Genomic DNA, 16,769 nt, shown 5'->3' with positions numbered 1-16,769 from the left:
TACATTTTAAAAAGACAAGAAAACAGCAATAAAAATACTATAAATAGTTAATAAATGTAGCTAGGTTATTAAAATGTAGATAATTACATTTAATATGGATGAATGTAATTATGCATATTCATTTTTATATTCCCTACAGTGAATATTTACCTCAAAGTTTAAAATGCTCTTTAAAGTTTTAATGCAAAATCTTTCAAATCTTTTCAATATATTTCTGCACAACTAAAATGTAGAAATCTTCTTACAGTTTTAAGAAACTGCATTTTTCGTATTTATACAGTTTGGCAATTTTGGCAGTGTAGTATATGGTGTTTAATGCATCAAGTTTTTGTGACATTGTTTACAGCTAAAGTCTTCATATCAGCACCTACTTTCTCCCAAATTTCAGGGTCAGATCCTGCAAAATTTTTTCCTGTAAATGCTGTACAAGATCGGTTTTGTCAATTTCTTTGAATACTGTCATGTGTGAGAATTATTCACATAAGACTTTTTTCACGTTTAATTTCCACTAGACAATGCTACACAAAGCAAAGGAAATCAAGCTCAACTCCACTTTTGAAAGGAAGTAAAGAAGAAAGTGTATTTTACCTGAGTCTCCACACCTTGCTCAAGCAACCTTTTAGCCTGGTTTTCCACCTCAAGCCGAGCTCTTGCAATAAAAAGCAGGTCATTTTCAATTACTTCTATTCCAGACAGATCTATCCCTTGAGAAAGATAATCTATAAAAGCAACAAAACATTGATAAGCATAACATGGGATAATGGAACACTTTAAGCATGTTAAAACCTTTCAAAATTACAGTCAGTTCCAAGGGACATTTTTGTATACAACACTTGACAATAGAGTACATCAAAGGAATGTCTTATACCAGAAAAACTGAAAATCAAAGGGTTATTACTCAAGAAAACCTGGATATTGAATACACTGAATTTACTTCAATGCAATTCTCTAGACCCAGAGACTGTCAAAGAAGTGCAAAGCATTAACTAGATTGTTAAAATTCTCTAAAGAGATATTTGAATAAGCATAATTTGTTTTAAGATCTGAAATTAAAGATGCATTATACATTAAAAAATTTAAATTATACTTCAAATATTTAAATTGCACTTCTACACATTTGGAATCAAACACAGAAGAATGGCAAGAGAAGAAAAGAATATATATTTTTTCTTTTCTAATCACGGAATCATCACAAAATTTATTACCACTGTGGAAACAACCATCAGCAGAGTAGCTACAGATTACTGGGCTGGACTGGCAACTGCAGCAATAAAATCTATTCAAACTGAACTTTTCTCAATGGTTTTTTTTCCTCCTTTCGGATCTTTCTGAATTTAAAATAACTCAGTTTCCCATGTCAAGGTAGCCTAGACCTTTTTTGCTACCGCTTATCTGCAAGACAACGCAGGACTACTCTCATTTACACATTTTTCAGCATTTTGCTTAATCAAGCTGGTTATCCACTGCTTCTTTTGAAAGAAACAAATAAAATTAATAAAATAATGGCCAAGGCATTTCAGCCAGTATCAGATACTTCCTCCATAAGATGATGTTCCACTATTTCCATTTATAACCAGCCCTCTGTGACTTCCTAATAAATTTATCTTCCTTTTATGTCTTCCCAGAAAGTCTATTAAGGCACAGACTTAAAAATTTGAGCTAAATTCACCAAACTGTTAAATCTTTGACAAAAAACCTTTCACTTTGGTAGCCTTTTATTTTTGTTTATTCACAATAAACTCATTTTAGCAATCACATGTTCACAAATGAACACAAAATTCCAAGTGAGTCATTCCAGCTAAGTAGAGAACATCCCTGTACCTGCACGTGAAAACTGTAAAGCTTAGAAAGGCATAAAGGAAATTATCTCTCTTAACAGTACAGTATGTCAAATAGGTTTTAGCCTACTAAGAAAAGGCCTGCAAATGCTTTTGTCTTCATGCATTTGTTTAAAAACGGATCAGAGGAGTCAGAGGATGGCCAAGCAGCAGGACAGCACACATGGCACTGCACAGGCCATTAATGAAGCCCTATATGCAGGTGTGCTTACAAAGCTGCTTTTGCCAGGGGCTACAGCACCCACACTTACCCATTACTTCCCTGCAACTTTTTGCTGTGACTAAGCTGCATCTCTACAGGTGGCCTTGCATCTGAACTCATTAAAACTAATATTAAACTGCCACTAGTTCCAATGAGCAAGTGTCTTGAATGTGAAGACTAGTTTTCTGACACCTTTCTTTCAGCTGCACAGAAAAAAAAAAAAAAAGAGCAAAGAACTACTTGCAGATTAAGTCTGCTGCCACAGTAAACTCTGAAGAAGTTTCTCGGCAACACGAGGTTAAAAAAGGTGCAAATATTACCAAACATTTATATCCCACAAATACAAGAACTGCTGTGGAGTTCACTTAAGGCATAATATCATACTCTGCAATCCTAGGCTGCTTAAACAAAATAAAATAATACAGTTCTGATATCCTAAATCCACAGAAAAATCTGAGGAAGAGAACTAAAAAAGAGACTGTTTCTCCCTGCTGTGTTTTATCTCAAAATCTAAATTAAGTCACTTCAAGTGCTAAAAATCTAATCCTTCTGATGGTTTTAAGAAAAGAACAGAAAGACCATGCTGCTTTGGCTTCTCCAAAAACCTCCATCTGTGCCTCAGACTGCCAGCCACCTCCTGCTAAACTGCTAAAATCTGCAGCTTTGTTCCAAATTTCCTGCAATCCTAACAAAATGCCTTGGGACAATGCATTTCAGCAGGACTTCAAAACAGTGGCTAGACATCCGACTACGGATGCTCTTAGTTGCTATTCTAACCAGTAGGGAAGCTCTAACAACCATATTACACGTTTTTCAAAAGAAAAGCAGTTTCCGTAAGGACAGCAGATCTATGGCAGAAACACCAGCAAGTGCCATTCCTGTGTGAGAGCAGAAGCTGCAATACAGGCAGGGTATGTGCCTTCTGATACTTTTTATTGTCCAAGCAGACAACACAATATCAGAAATCTCTACACTTGTGTACTCTCGAGAGTGATATTGCTGTCATGGACAGCACGATTAAACCGAGCAGAAGGGTAGTTGACACAAGGGCAGCCAGATCACTGCCAGGACACCTGTGCATTTAGGATCCAGTTTATTTAAAATACTGCAGAGGAACTCGCACATTTCAACCGGTCGATTCTAGTTAGTAAAAAAAACCCTGTCAAGTGAAATACAACAAAGATACTACCAGTTATTAACCCAGGGACTAGCAAATGTAGGATTTTGCTTCAGGCACTTGTGCAATCATTATTCTATTTCTTGCCAGGCACAGTCAGTCAATAACATTGTGGTCATGATCAGAGGTGAGTGGGACATGGGCTATAAGGTACTTGTGTCTTCTGGTCAGGAATTAAGCTAACACAATGGCTCATTCCTCAGTTGGCACAGACTCTGGGGACTGGGGCCCAGTTTAAAACTTGTCAGTTTTCCATCTACTTTAACCTTAAAGCTCTGGAGTAAAACTATATTAACCCTAACAGATTTAGTGACTATAGTATTTATAACTGACATCTCTCCCTTAACAGATTTTAAAAGCACATATATAACATTTTGTTTACTTTGGGAAGACTTGTGCCTTAAACAAATTAGAGCCTAAGTATTTTATAACACCACATGCAAGGATGGTGGAGCAGCCACCAAGGCATTGCCCTCTCATGGAGCAGCACAACATGCAGCCCGCTGCCCCAGTCACTTCTGCTCAGCAGAGACAGGGAGGAAATCAGAGGAGGGAGCTTTAGTCCTAAAATCATTCCTCTGCCTCTCTCATCCCTCTGATAACTCTACCTCTTTATATAGGTTCATGAACATAAAGGCAAATCCTTAACTCTCCCATAGGGTGTTGGTATTGCTTCCCTTCTATCACACCCTATTAAGCTGGAAAGCACAGCTGGAAATTACTTTTTAAGGATTTAAAACACAGACTGCCTGCTGAATCCTCTTCTTGAGCAAAAATATGGTACGTCAAGGCGGAATACACTAAGACCTACAAGTAAGTGACATTTATAATCTACCCCAGCCTAACAAAGGGTTAGAACTTTGTATTTCTTTATAAAACAAACATTTTTGTCACTACAATTCAAAATTTTCTTGATTTATAAAACCTGAACAGATTTTCTAATCTACTGTCTGAGATGCTCCTTGAAAATGCATTTTTCAAACCAATATTTCCCAAATAGTTCTGTAAGAGGAGTTTCATAGAGACAAATCCAACATGCACATAGTACATTAGGTAGAAAAATAATACTTCGAGCAACAGTTAGCTTTTCTTAATCTAAGTGACTCACCAACACAGAATCTTTCTATTATGTGATCTCTTTTTTTTAATCTTAAATATTCTTTGTGATAATATAGAAACAAGATAGAAAAGAATCTGAATTAAAACTTTTTCTCAGTATTAAAATACGTTTTGGAACAGAGATAACTACGAAGCATCCATATGAGCTCCACAATGACTGTATCAGGCTCTTTATATAGACTGAGTTGAATCTGAGCTTTTGCTAGAAATTAGAGAAGCAAGAGAAGTCTACTGAGAAGAATCAGGTGCCCTAACAAAGAGGAAAACAGGATAGCCAGTAATAAACCAACGTCTTTAGGCTGCATCACCCAGGAGGCTACTCGAGTGAAAAGAGAAACCCTTCTGTGCTCTGAGAACTAACCTCAGTGACAATAATAAAGAGGGGGAAAGAAAGAAATTCAGAACATCTAAAGTGGATTCCCTTGGAGCAAACACCTAAGATCTGCACACACATCACTTCCCCCAATTGCAAGAATCCAACAACAAATTAAGAGGTGTTTTATGGGAGATTGGGAAGGGGCGGGGTACTAAAGGAAAATAAGCCATTTCTGAAATTCTAAATAAAATCATAGAATGATAAAACAGTAGGTCTTTGTTTGCCTGTTTGAGGAAGGTTTGAGGTTTATTTCTTTTGCATTGGTTATTTATTTTGTTTCTTCAGTCTTAGTTGCAGAGAATGTTGGTGATATCTGTACTCTAAGAAGATACTGTTATTTTTCCATAATGAAGAAAAACTACAATTTTTTAAGAAACTGCTAATTTAAACTTCAAAAAGTCAACAGATGTAAATGATACCCATGAGTTCTGATGCGATTTAAGTATGCAGCAGATGAGAGGCTACATGATTTTCAAGAAATATTGTAAAAAGCTCATATGTGCATTGGTAGAAGATGTTCATGAAACTGAATCTAAACTGCTATTTGCAACATTTATTTCTGTTACACAAAATTAGGAGGGACTGGACAGATACTGTAAAAATACATAACATCTTTCCTATGAGTGACAAGTATTCAGTAATGGCAATTAATTTCAAAGTGGTTATTAAAAGTTCAGTCTTTGGTCCTATACTAGTGCCTAAATATAATCACAAAAAACCCGAGTGGATTGATTTGTTAGAATTGCTGAGAATCCATTTGAACTTTTTTTTCATCTGCTTCTTACGTACCTCAAAGCTATTTACTAATTCAAATGAGCCACAAATCTAACCCAGTACAGAAGCTTCCATGGTCTTAATGGAAATGTCAGTTATAGCACTACCTACTGAAAAGGAAGGTCAAGATCCTCTTTACCTCACTTGTATCCGAACCCAGGATGCTGCTGGGTCTGAATATGCCAATTTGTCTGTTTTCATCAATAGAGGTAATGTAAAACCAAAGTCAGTCTTAGAACAGAGTATGAGATCCCAATTCCCCAGCAGAAAATGTATGTTTACCCTTTTGTGAAAGCAACCTAAGGTTTTATATTACATGTCTAGTCTTTAAGTGGAATAGCCAAACGTAACTTAAAGGACAATAGTCTGCTTCTTGAAGGCACTTAAATTTGCCATGCAATTGATGCATAGGGCAGGTGGGGAATGGCAAGAGCAGACACATTTTTAAGTCTTTAAACTGGAAGCTGATGCTTCCAAAAAGAACCTTTACTCATGTTCTGTTTTAATGAGACTAATTCTCCACTTAGGCTGAAATGACTGCCCCACACTCTGCACCAGGCACCAAAGCACTTGCTGAAGTAAGGCTTATATTAAGCCTTTAAATCAAGTGGAAGGGATTCCACTACAGTTACTATGAAACAATATCTTACAGCCATTTTATACAACTTGAGCTCTTCAGAAAAAGATGTTTATTCCTATAAAAACTGCATACGGTGCCTTGTAAAGTGTTCAAAATAAGAATGTAATTGCTCTACACTATGTGTCATATACAATGTCATATATTTCAGATATACTTTACAAAATTATTAATTTTTAATCTTATAATTTTAATTTGGATTTTTTCTGCAGGTATTATGAATTCATTATTAAAGAGGAAGAAAGTTTTATTTTACTAAAATGCCAGTCTCTTGGAAAACTCTTGGTATTTTCCTTTCCTTTTCCTATAGGACAAAATTCCTGCTAACATTTCTTCAGTGAAACAACTGAGAATAAAATCTCTCTGTGCCACTAAAATGCCATTAACTCCCTAAGAAATCTGGTCTTTACTTAACCAATTTCTACCATCTTAAAAATTAACTACTTATATGCATAATACATAAGGTTTCAGTTTTCAGCTGTTTGGCAACATTAAATGAGTCAAAACTGTCCTGATGGAGCCAGAAACTGAGTGGGGCCCATGGTGCTGTATTTCTGTTTGCTTTGTCAGACAGCACATTAAAACACTGCAGTTGTTTAAGTCCAGAAAAGGAAATAGAATGTATTAGACAACCAGGTTTAGTAATCTGATAGATGTCCCTAGTGAAGGGGGACATGAAAAATAAAAACAAAGCAAAGCACTTCACAGCTTTTCATACCAATCATATGCCAAGACTGGTTTAAAGAAACAAGGTTAACAGTACCAAAATCAAACTGGTGGAAAGTATATGGTTCAAAGAAAGTAAAACTTGAACTGCTCATTTAAACACCATTACCTTGTACATCTGCCACCTAGATGGCCTTGTACCTGCCATCTACATTATGTTATTATAGAATGGCTTGGGTCAGAAGGGGCTTTTAAAGATCATCTAGTCCAAGCCGCCCCCCATGGGTAGGGACACCTTCCACTTTATCAAAGTGGAAGGCTCAAAGCCCTGTTTAACCTGTTCAACCTGACCTTGAACACTTCCAATGATGGGGAATTATCTTACCTGATTAAAGCTTTACTTCAGAAGAAAACTGAGAATTCAACACTCTAATTTTAGAGACCATGTAGGTATGAAAAAATTGAATTTTTTCTAGTATGCTAAAACAAAGGGCAAAATTTTCAGTGTACAGGTAGGTTGTCATCCTGCATTTGGGATCAGCTTTGTTTCCTCCAAAGGAATGTTCCTGGTATTTTTATAGGATATGGTTTGTGTTAAAATATTTAGCAGTGCTTTAATAATCATCTATGTCCAATCCTATCTACAGAGGAAACTTGCTTTTTCTCTCCATACTGCATTCAGAAATACCAAAAAACACACCCCAAGTTGGTAACAATTACGGAGGAGCAGTGAGGAAGACTGACTAGCTATTTCTACATTATATTAAAGCTGTGTTTAAGTTCTTTTGATGGAAGAGTTAATTCCTACTGCTCTCTGGGCTGGAAATCAGATGCCACGCAGGATCTGGATTTGATGGAAATGAGTTTGATATCTATTTTTATCATCATCACTGACTTAACAATGAGAACCAAATTTTGGAGACATTCCTGTGAAAATGCCATGATTCAGAAAATAGCTTAACACACCAAGACAAACATTACTTAGGTCTAATCACAAGTTATACCACACAACTCCCACACTCACTTAGGCCTAAGCAAGAGTTGTTGAACTCCTTTAAGGTTCCCCCTCCCACGCACCATTAGATCTCCCCCATCCCTCCCCCTCACCCTTGAATACAGACTCACAACCTTACTTAACCACGACCTACTAAGCCTGCTACTTTCAGTTTTGCCCACTGTCTCCTCAGCTGCCTGGACTGCGGGCTCAAAGGGGAGCAGGGAGCAACCCCACATGCAGACGGTGGCTGATCAGCCCTGAGGCTGATATGGTTTAATGTCATAGTCAGTAACCTGAGTGACAGCACAGAATTAACCCCCTGTGAGTTTATGGGCAAGAGCAATTCAGGGGAAGAGCTCAGTACACTGCAGCGCTGCCATTCTGAAGACCCTCAGCAATCTCAAGAAAAGGACAGACAAAAACATTGCAAAGCTCAACAAAAGTGAGTTAATCCCTGTTCACCTGGGATGGCTTGACCCTGTCCACAGGAGCAGGTCGGGTGCTCACTGACTGGAAAGAAGCTTTGTAGAAATAGACCCAGTGGACAGAAAGTTTAACATAAACCAGCAGTACACACCTGTGGCAGAGGCTGCTCTGTCCTGGACCAGGTGTAGCCAGCAGGTTGTGGGAAGTTATTATTCTTATTTTTTGGCACTTGTAAGGCCACTGTACTCCTTGCCTCCCAGTAAAAGAGATCCGGACAAACTGGAGTGAGTCCAGGGAACCACCAAGAGAGGGGACTGAAGCATGAATGTGAGGAAAGGCTGAGAAAACTGACTTTGTTAACCTAGAAAAGAGAAGACTAAGAAGAGATCTAACTGCATCTTCTGCTACCTGACCGGTGGTCAGGAAAAGACAGACAGCCCTTTCTCAGAGGTGCACACAGATAGAACAAAAGGCAAGAGACATAAGCTACAGCATTGTGGAAATTCTGATTAGACATGTGGGCACAATACCGTACTTGTGGTTCCATACATCTTACCTATGGAGGATATTAACCTTCAGGAATGCACACATTACACTTTAATATAACTAAAGTTGTTAAACTGTGAAACATCAGGACCCAGAACTTTAAAAATCGCCCTAATCTTAAGCCTTTCCTCAAAACAAGGTGATCTGAGAAACTCCTCAAGAGCTCCCAAAACATTTTAGTAATTAAAACTGCAATTTTTTTCCTAAAGTCTCTGTGATAAGATACTGACAAAGAACTGTAACATTCATGCCATTCATCATTTATCATTTGGGTGGAGGTAAAACCAACTTCACCCTAAATATTCTGAGTTATGGCCTAAAAATAGAAAATATTTGAACGAAAATTTCTTACACCAATGGCTATAAATTACAAGTACCACAGGTCTTGAAACAAGGTACCACAGGTTACCACAGGTAACATGAAACAAAATCTACCATCATGAAAACAAACCCAGTATCTATATAATTTACAAAGTCCATATTTTATTTGGATAGTTAAGACTGTTCTTCATTAAAAACAAACAGAGAAAAAACCCCTACTTCTCCATAATAAATTCATTGAAGTTTAATTTAGACACTGCACAGATAAGGAACTGCTCTTCAGACACATATGGACTTCCAAAATCAAATTTATTCTGCCTACAAAGCAATAATACCTCTACAAGTCAATACTCCTCTTGGGCTTTTTTTGGAGTGAAGTAAAAATAAAGTATGTTGCCAGTAAAAATCTAGTTGTCCTATTTCAGTTTTGCACAGACTTCATAGCATCACAGACGCAAAGCAAATGTACAGCATGTGTGAAAGAGATGGAAACAGAAAGGGGGACAGAAAGGGATAATATGGAACAGGAGAGAGATATAGCCCAAGTGGGGCACTACAGAAGAAATGAACTTAAGCTTTGAAAGAGTTGAGTGAATGACAGTATGCTCAATGATAACATACAGAAAAACGCGAAGGAATGTAGTGAAAGGATACAAATACAAATCAGTTCACACAGTTTGGTCTTATTAATCTGTAAGAGTAATGCAGTGCCATCACATGCTTTCCACCTTTACAGGTTTCTCCCCACCCCCACCTAAGCCCACAGCTTTGCACTGCTTGCTCATTACTGATGCCAACAGCATTTCTGCTCAAGTTTCAGGAGACCATCCAAAACTGGAAAACAAAGGGGATAATAAAGCTTGTTTCTAATAAATTTCAAGCAGACAGTAATCGGGATTTTTGTCAGGAAAATATTTCTTAAAATCTCAACAGGTGAACAATAAGCAGTCCTCCTTGAAATGGAGCATCACATCACTATACAAAATGAAGCAGGATGGAAAAAATGTACTCTCACGTCTACCAGAGATAATTGCATTGAAAATACATTGCAACTGCATCATAAACTCATGTAAAAGAATTATGCCCTTCCAAATGGAGTGGATGAAGGAAACCTTCTCTTTCCCAAGCAAACACAAGGACTCATTTAAATGAAGGTATATGACTTTGGCTGTCTCTTGTTTGCCTAAGTTAGCGTTGTAACTAAAGTCATGAAAGTAAGGAAAATAGTTATGAGCAGAAGAATGTAAAAGATAACCTAAATTTACATGTTGACCTGAAAATACTAGTCTTTTTGGCAGCTTTTAAATACTATTAATATGTTATTGTTCAATAGCTAAGTAGAATTTCTCAATATAGAGCATTATGTAAAGGTGTGATGATTCAGTTTCCATCAGTACCAGCACATGTTGCAACAGACACATGCCATGATAAAAGAAAATGAAGGAAAATGATGATGTGTCTCAGGAATTCAGTCAAAAATAACTTCTTTCAAACATCCCACCAGTTGCTGAGATGGCAAAGATGGCTGACTCTTCGCTGAATCAGTCCTTGAAGGAAGGCAGTAGAGATGTTGGTTCATTTGTGAGTTTTAATTCATTATGCTAATGGTTGATGACCTAATTCTTGAATACTTTACATCTGGATAAAGGTATACACAGGCAGTTACAGACTTAAAGGTCAACAAGTCTACAATTACCATACTGAACTAGCTATTTCTAATTGCACTTCATTTTTCTCTTTTTAATGAGATATCATTTTTATCATTATTTTTGCACTAATATGTGCATCCAAAAATGTCAGATTGCACACGAGAGAACAGGGGTCACTTCTAACACACACTTGTAAATGTAAGGAGATACTTTAAGATCAGTAGTGCTGCAGTGCTGTAAAATCAAACTAATAAATAAAGCCATGCTATGTAGGCCCCTGGATAAAGGGGAATACTACTTTTTTCTCTACTATATACATAAGTTGCAAATATTTCTTTCATATTCCTCTCTCCTTATGGGTCTCTCCTGAGTCTTTTCAACACCCACCATTCACCCCTTTCATACTTACACCTTCAGGAAAACACTTCTGCAAAAGCAGAACTGCATTTTCTTTAGTATCAGCTACATTAACTCCCTCGGTACTCTAGAATACATGTAGTTTTTGTCTTTAGTAAATGTATATTTAATTCCTCCCACCTCTCACTGGGCATATCATCAATAACTTCCTGCAACTGGCTGCAGATTTACTTGTTTTTATCATCTTTACAGTCAACAGATAAGTTGACAATAGCTGCAGAGGCTATAAATCACACAGGTTTTATGTATCTCTGATACTTTGTGGGAGAACAAATTGAACCTTGTGTTACCCAAAGTGCTGCTGCAGACAACTTGAACATAATCGCAAAATTTTAAAACCTGATGAAATACATCTTACCTCCTACTGTAAAGCCTTTCTGAAATTTAGAAATCAGCCTATGGCAGAAATCTGCCCAGTCTGCTAGAATTCTTGCCAATTCTTATAGCAATAATAAAACTTATCAACAGTACTAAAAAGATAGGCAAGAAAAGAATGTTGTTTGAAAGTCAAACTGAATGTAACAGTGTTCATATTTTAAGTACTTGCATTTCAAGTCAGTCTTCGCAGGTGCCTGTCTTTTGGCTTTCCAATACAACTATAAAAGTATTTAACAGCATTTGCCTCTGATGATGCTTTAATACCTTCTATCTTGTATGATTTGGATGTAAACAGAAAGCAGCTTTAAATCTTTCTTGTCACCTCCACAACATTCATCGCAACTTGATAAAAAAGTGTACTGTTATTATAATGTTTAGCTGTACGTGCCCTAACAAGGACACAAGGGTACTGAAGGAAATGCCACATCCCTCCCAACCCACCCCACAGGAGCTACTCTGTAGTGTTCACCACAGCCCCCAAAACTGAGACGTCACATACCCGAGTAAGTGCCCAGCTACGAACACCAGTGAAAGGGAATTGGAAGAGCGTCTCTGTACAGCTGCTCCTCAAACATGGAACAAAAGGGAACAATCACGGAATGCACGCACCACATCTGCCTTTGGACAGCTGTGGCACATACCTGGTCTGCTACCTGTAAAAATTCTTTGACAACCTACTAAAAGAACAGTTCTGATTCATCACTACTAGTCTATGACCTTGCATGTACACTGACCATGACTTTCTCCACAGAAAACACTCTTATATTGTTAAAATTAGGAAGCACACACAAGTACGAAGGTTGAGAGTTACCATGGATTAAAGATTTCATAAAACGGTACTTGTCTTCTCAAAATTATTTAATGTTGACATAAACAGATGCCACAGCTATTCTTCTATTATTTTGAAACAGATAAAAATTAAAAGCTAAGTCTTCTCAGATATGGTACTGATGAAACATTTGAGTTCTACTGTCATTAATGCCACAGAGATCAAAATTAAAAATCAGTAGCAGAGTTCAAAATAATGAGCTAAATGCTAAAAATATAAATTACTTTTTTTTAAAGTTTGCATATCCAGGGAAGCAACCAGTTAAGTTCAAGCAAGTCTTTCAGTTGTTAAAGGCACAAATTGTTAACAGATGGGTGAAAACATTTAATTTAGAGAATAGCTGTTATTAAATAATTTTCTTTGTAGAATTTCATAATTATCTATGAGCCAATTATTACCTACATCTGTCAGCCAATTGTATCTAACAATTAACACAAAAAAGTTTAACGGACAAAAAAGTGCACTGCTTGAAGGATAAAAGATGTTTAGCAATTTAGTACTTAAAAATAAAACTGAGAAAACATACAGACTCATTGTGTACTCATATGATTCTAGCATAATTTTTATTACAGTTCCTCTAATTTTAAATAATATTTAGTCTGATAACAGATTTTTCTCAAGCCTCAAAAGCATAATTTGTGAAATTTACTGCTGATAGTCATGAATCATTTCAAGATCAGGAAAGAAACAGAATCTCCTCTAAAAGTAACATTACTATTGTTTAGAGTAAACACCTCTTCCTTCAGGGGGAAAAAATCAAGGGAAAAGCAATTTCCCAATAGAATATACTGAACTTTCTTACAGGAGCACAATCCTGAAGTAAAGAAATCGCTGTATGCAGCAGCAACTTTGTGTTGTGAACCTGCCACCCAACGGTTTCATTCAACTCCTTTTAGGACTTGTAATGGAAGGGGTTGACTATTCATTATGTCTCTTTGCTCTTCCCACAGCATTCATGATTCTATACACCTCCATCACATTTCTCCCTCAGCCATTTTAAACTCATTTATAGGTGGTGGCCACTAACGGCTGATTGATCTCTCCACCCTCACATTATTGGAGGAGTGTTTGCCATGTATTTTTCATTGGATCATCTTGGGGGTAGCAAGTCATGGATTTACCAGATGCTACATAACTACTTCTCTGACACGAGAATCTCGACAGAGAGTTTCTGACAGACAGCAGGCATGCCAGTAGCAGTGCAGTGCTGAGCCTGACCCCGAGCCTTGGTGACTCTAAATACCAGGCAAGGAAAGAGAAACAAAGAAAAACAACAAAAGTTTGTGAGCATTCTATCAAATAAAACTTTTGATTCAATTATTCGATTTTATGACCTTCTTTGCCATTTTATTTGCAAACTAAGTATGTGAAAAGGGACATTTTTTTAGAAAAAAAAACACAAGAAAAGCATTGCAACATGAGCATTTGTAGAAACACATGAACTCTTGGATACTTTGGGGGTATGGCCTAAAATTACTTTTTGTACATTGGAACTTCTAAGAAAAAAAAAAAAGGGTTAAAATAAAAGAAAAATCAGAAACAGCCATTCAGGGAAAAGTTAGAAGTCCTAAAGTTGGAAGTACATCACACAGAGACACATGTGAGATGCCTCACTTGTGTGGACAGAGATGGTCAGAAAGTAAAGAGCAATAATAGTTGCTCTAGGATACTGGTTCCCCAAACCCAACTTCCACTAAAGCAGCCAGAGCCACCAGTAACCAGCCAGTTACGAAGGTTGGCTTGACTTCAAGAGAAACAGCTATGCTAACCTAACCTATGCAATGCCCTTTAGAAAAGGAAGTAGTTTAGTTTTGAAGACACTGGTGTACTTACTGGATTGCTGAAATGGTGAGAAAGTGGCAAACACAAAGCATCAGAAGAGCCTTAAGGTCTAACTACTCCAAAAGCATCAGCAAGACACAACAGCACACTGGGGTTCAACACTGGTCAGTCATTCTCAGTACAAAAAGCTTTTTGCGAGGCCCAAGAGCATGAAATAGTGAAAAATTCCAGCTAATGAAGATCTTAAATGAACATTTTCTCAGTATATGGATCACAGCAAGCCCTGCTCTGCAGCAGGGCAAGGAGGCAGGTGACAGCACCACAAGTGGAGGCAGAAGAGGCACAGGGAGCTCACAGCAGGACTCCTCCCACAGTGCAAACTCTATTGCATCACTGCTCTATATCTCTTTCTGTTTTCTGATCCAACTAAAGTCATTGCAAGTAATTAAAAAGGCAGGATTAGCTGACTGCATTTCAGGAGACATTACACAGAACATATCTGTAAATAAAAGGGCTTATTAGAACTGGTTGCAGAGACGCTCGTGTTAGTGGTACCCTCCAAGAGGCACAGTCACTCATCAGATTGTCAACTCTGGGTCCTCCCGTGACACCCAGCACAGCTACATGGAACTCAGCTCCTTCACTCTCCAAGGGTAAGCACTGAAGAGGGAATAAAGCTCTAGGACCACAAGAGTACAAGTATTCCAGGTTTAACAGAATTTCCATTTCATTTACACAAAGGATCTAAGAATGGAAAGTGTAGCCTCAGCAATGCACTGGCTTTTTTATAAATCCATGTATTTATGCTGTCATAAATGAGAATTCAAAATTAAATGCATTTTATAAGACATTTCAGTAACTGTTTGGAAGCAGCTATTGCTTTCTATATAAAGAAAAAATATATTTTAATTATGTCATATTATGTTATGAAATAATTTCGGAGGAAAAAGCAAGTAAGGCCTATTTGTCATGAACTGGATGAAAACTGGACTTCAATATGTCAAACCTTCCCAGAAAGCAACAATTACAAGTTTCATCTAACTCTCCTGAAGATTCATTTTCAACCACAAAGTTAATTATGTTTGATCAGACTTCAGCAAGCAGCATTAGGGATCAAGGCAAATTGCTGGAGTAAGAGGAAATCAGACAGGTCTTCAAAGTCATTCTAGGTAAGACAGAGCACTCCTTAGGAGCATCAGGCTTCAATAATAAAATTTTGTATTTGATAACAGGAAATAGGAAAATAATTTCATTGGCTTATTTAGAGAATGCCAGTTTTCCATCTTCTCATGTACAACAAGCAGTGGCTTGTAAGTAGAAAGGAAAATAAAAAAGGGGTAGAGGGGTGGGTATTTACAAATAATCATTCAAAATTCATACACTACAAGAAATGACAGAAAAGTTTTGTATGAAGTCTGTTGCAGGGGTAAAATAAGCAGAACACAATTCCCATTTTAGAAATACAATGAGGTGAAAAAACTGAAATTGAATATCAAAGGTCCCAAAGCAACTAAGAGGAGGGATGTCTGTCTGGCCTCACAGAAGAAATCATGTTAAGTTAATAAAATGCATAAACCACCAGAAGTACACTTCTGAGATAAATAAAAAACTGAAAAAGAAAAAAATCCTTGGTCTGATAAAGTAGAACATTTCAGAGTATCTACCCATGCTTCATGTATGTCTTTGAGGACCCATATTTTGGAAGTTTAATGACTGTTTGCATGCATGTTCTTCCTTCCACCTGTGCTCTCCAACTAACCATTCATGTTGCTGTAAGTCTCAGCCTCCCTTACCCTCTGCCAAGTAAAACTGGTAAACTTGGTGCATAATCAGGAAAGAGGAAGCAGAGGATGAAGAGAGGGAGAGAGACCTAACCCCCATTTCTTTCCCTAGAAAATGTCAGAGAAGAGAAACATCAGCAACAATTGTGTCAAGAGTTAAAAAATTAGTCAGTCTTCAAGAAACCATGGCACAGTTCTAAGTTTTTTAAAACAATGTTGGTATGTCTATTTTACTTTGTTTCTCTATTTCTGAGCTTCTACAGAACCCTTGCTCTGCATTCCCCAGGTTTTCAGAAATTCTGAGAATTAAATAGGATCTTTGAAGTTCAGGTTCTCAAACTTTATCTTGATAATAGCATCTAAAAATTTGGAATTACGTACAATCTAATTAGCATGAGATTTTTCAGTCTCATTGCTACAAGCCAGCAATAGCTGTGGAGTCACAGTACTGTCTTACTCTTTCCAGAGAACACGTAGCCCTGAGACAGATCTTCAAAGGTGGGTTTTTTTTTCAAAAAACAGGGGCACAGTGTGAGAAGTCTGGGCCTGACAACAAAGGATGCTATAGTATCCCCACTTGGAAGTGACATGCTTTATGAAGAAAGATTAAGGAGCTGTTTTTCAGCTACACTTCTCTCACTACCTCCTCCCAAAAGTGATCACTTTGCTGGCTCCCCTCCAGCAAGGGCTTGAGAGGAATCAAAGGATGAGAACTGCAGAGAGAGCCTGCAGGCAGAGGTATGACAGAGAGCATCTTAATGGGGAAGAAACTGCAGACCAGAGATTTCTCTCGTGTAAGGGAGAACATAGTGGAGATACTGCAAGGACTTGAGACTTACTGGACACTAGACGTA

At 37.4% G+C, this 16,769-nt stretch overlaps 1 protein-coding gene across 1 annotated transcript in view; it reads right to left on the bottom strand.

Annotated features, from left to right (window-relative positions):
• Window positions 1-16,769, bottom strand: part of COG5 (component of oligomeric golgi complex 5) — a 180,216-nt gene that overhangs the window by 105,547 nt on the left and 57,900 nt on the right. Inside the window, exon 7 of the mRNA XM_027639840.1 lies at window positions 589-719. Coding sequence (XP_027495641.1) covers window positions 589-719 — 131 coding nt within the window. The remainder of the gene's footprint in view (window positions 1-588; window positions 720-16,769) is intronic.

This window comes from Corapipo altera, unplaced genomic scaffold, assembly GCF_003945725.1.
Source record: "Corapipo altera isolate COAL_440 unplaced genomic scaffold, ASM394572v1 1b, whole genome shotgun sequence".
NCBI lineage: Eukaryota > Metazoa > Chordata > Aves > Passeriformes > Pipridae > Corapipo > Corapipo altera.
The sequence above is the reverse complement of the archived record's forward strand: the minus strand, read 5'-3'. Positions and strand labels throughout refer to the sequence as shown.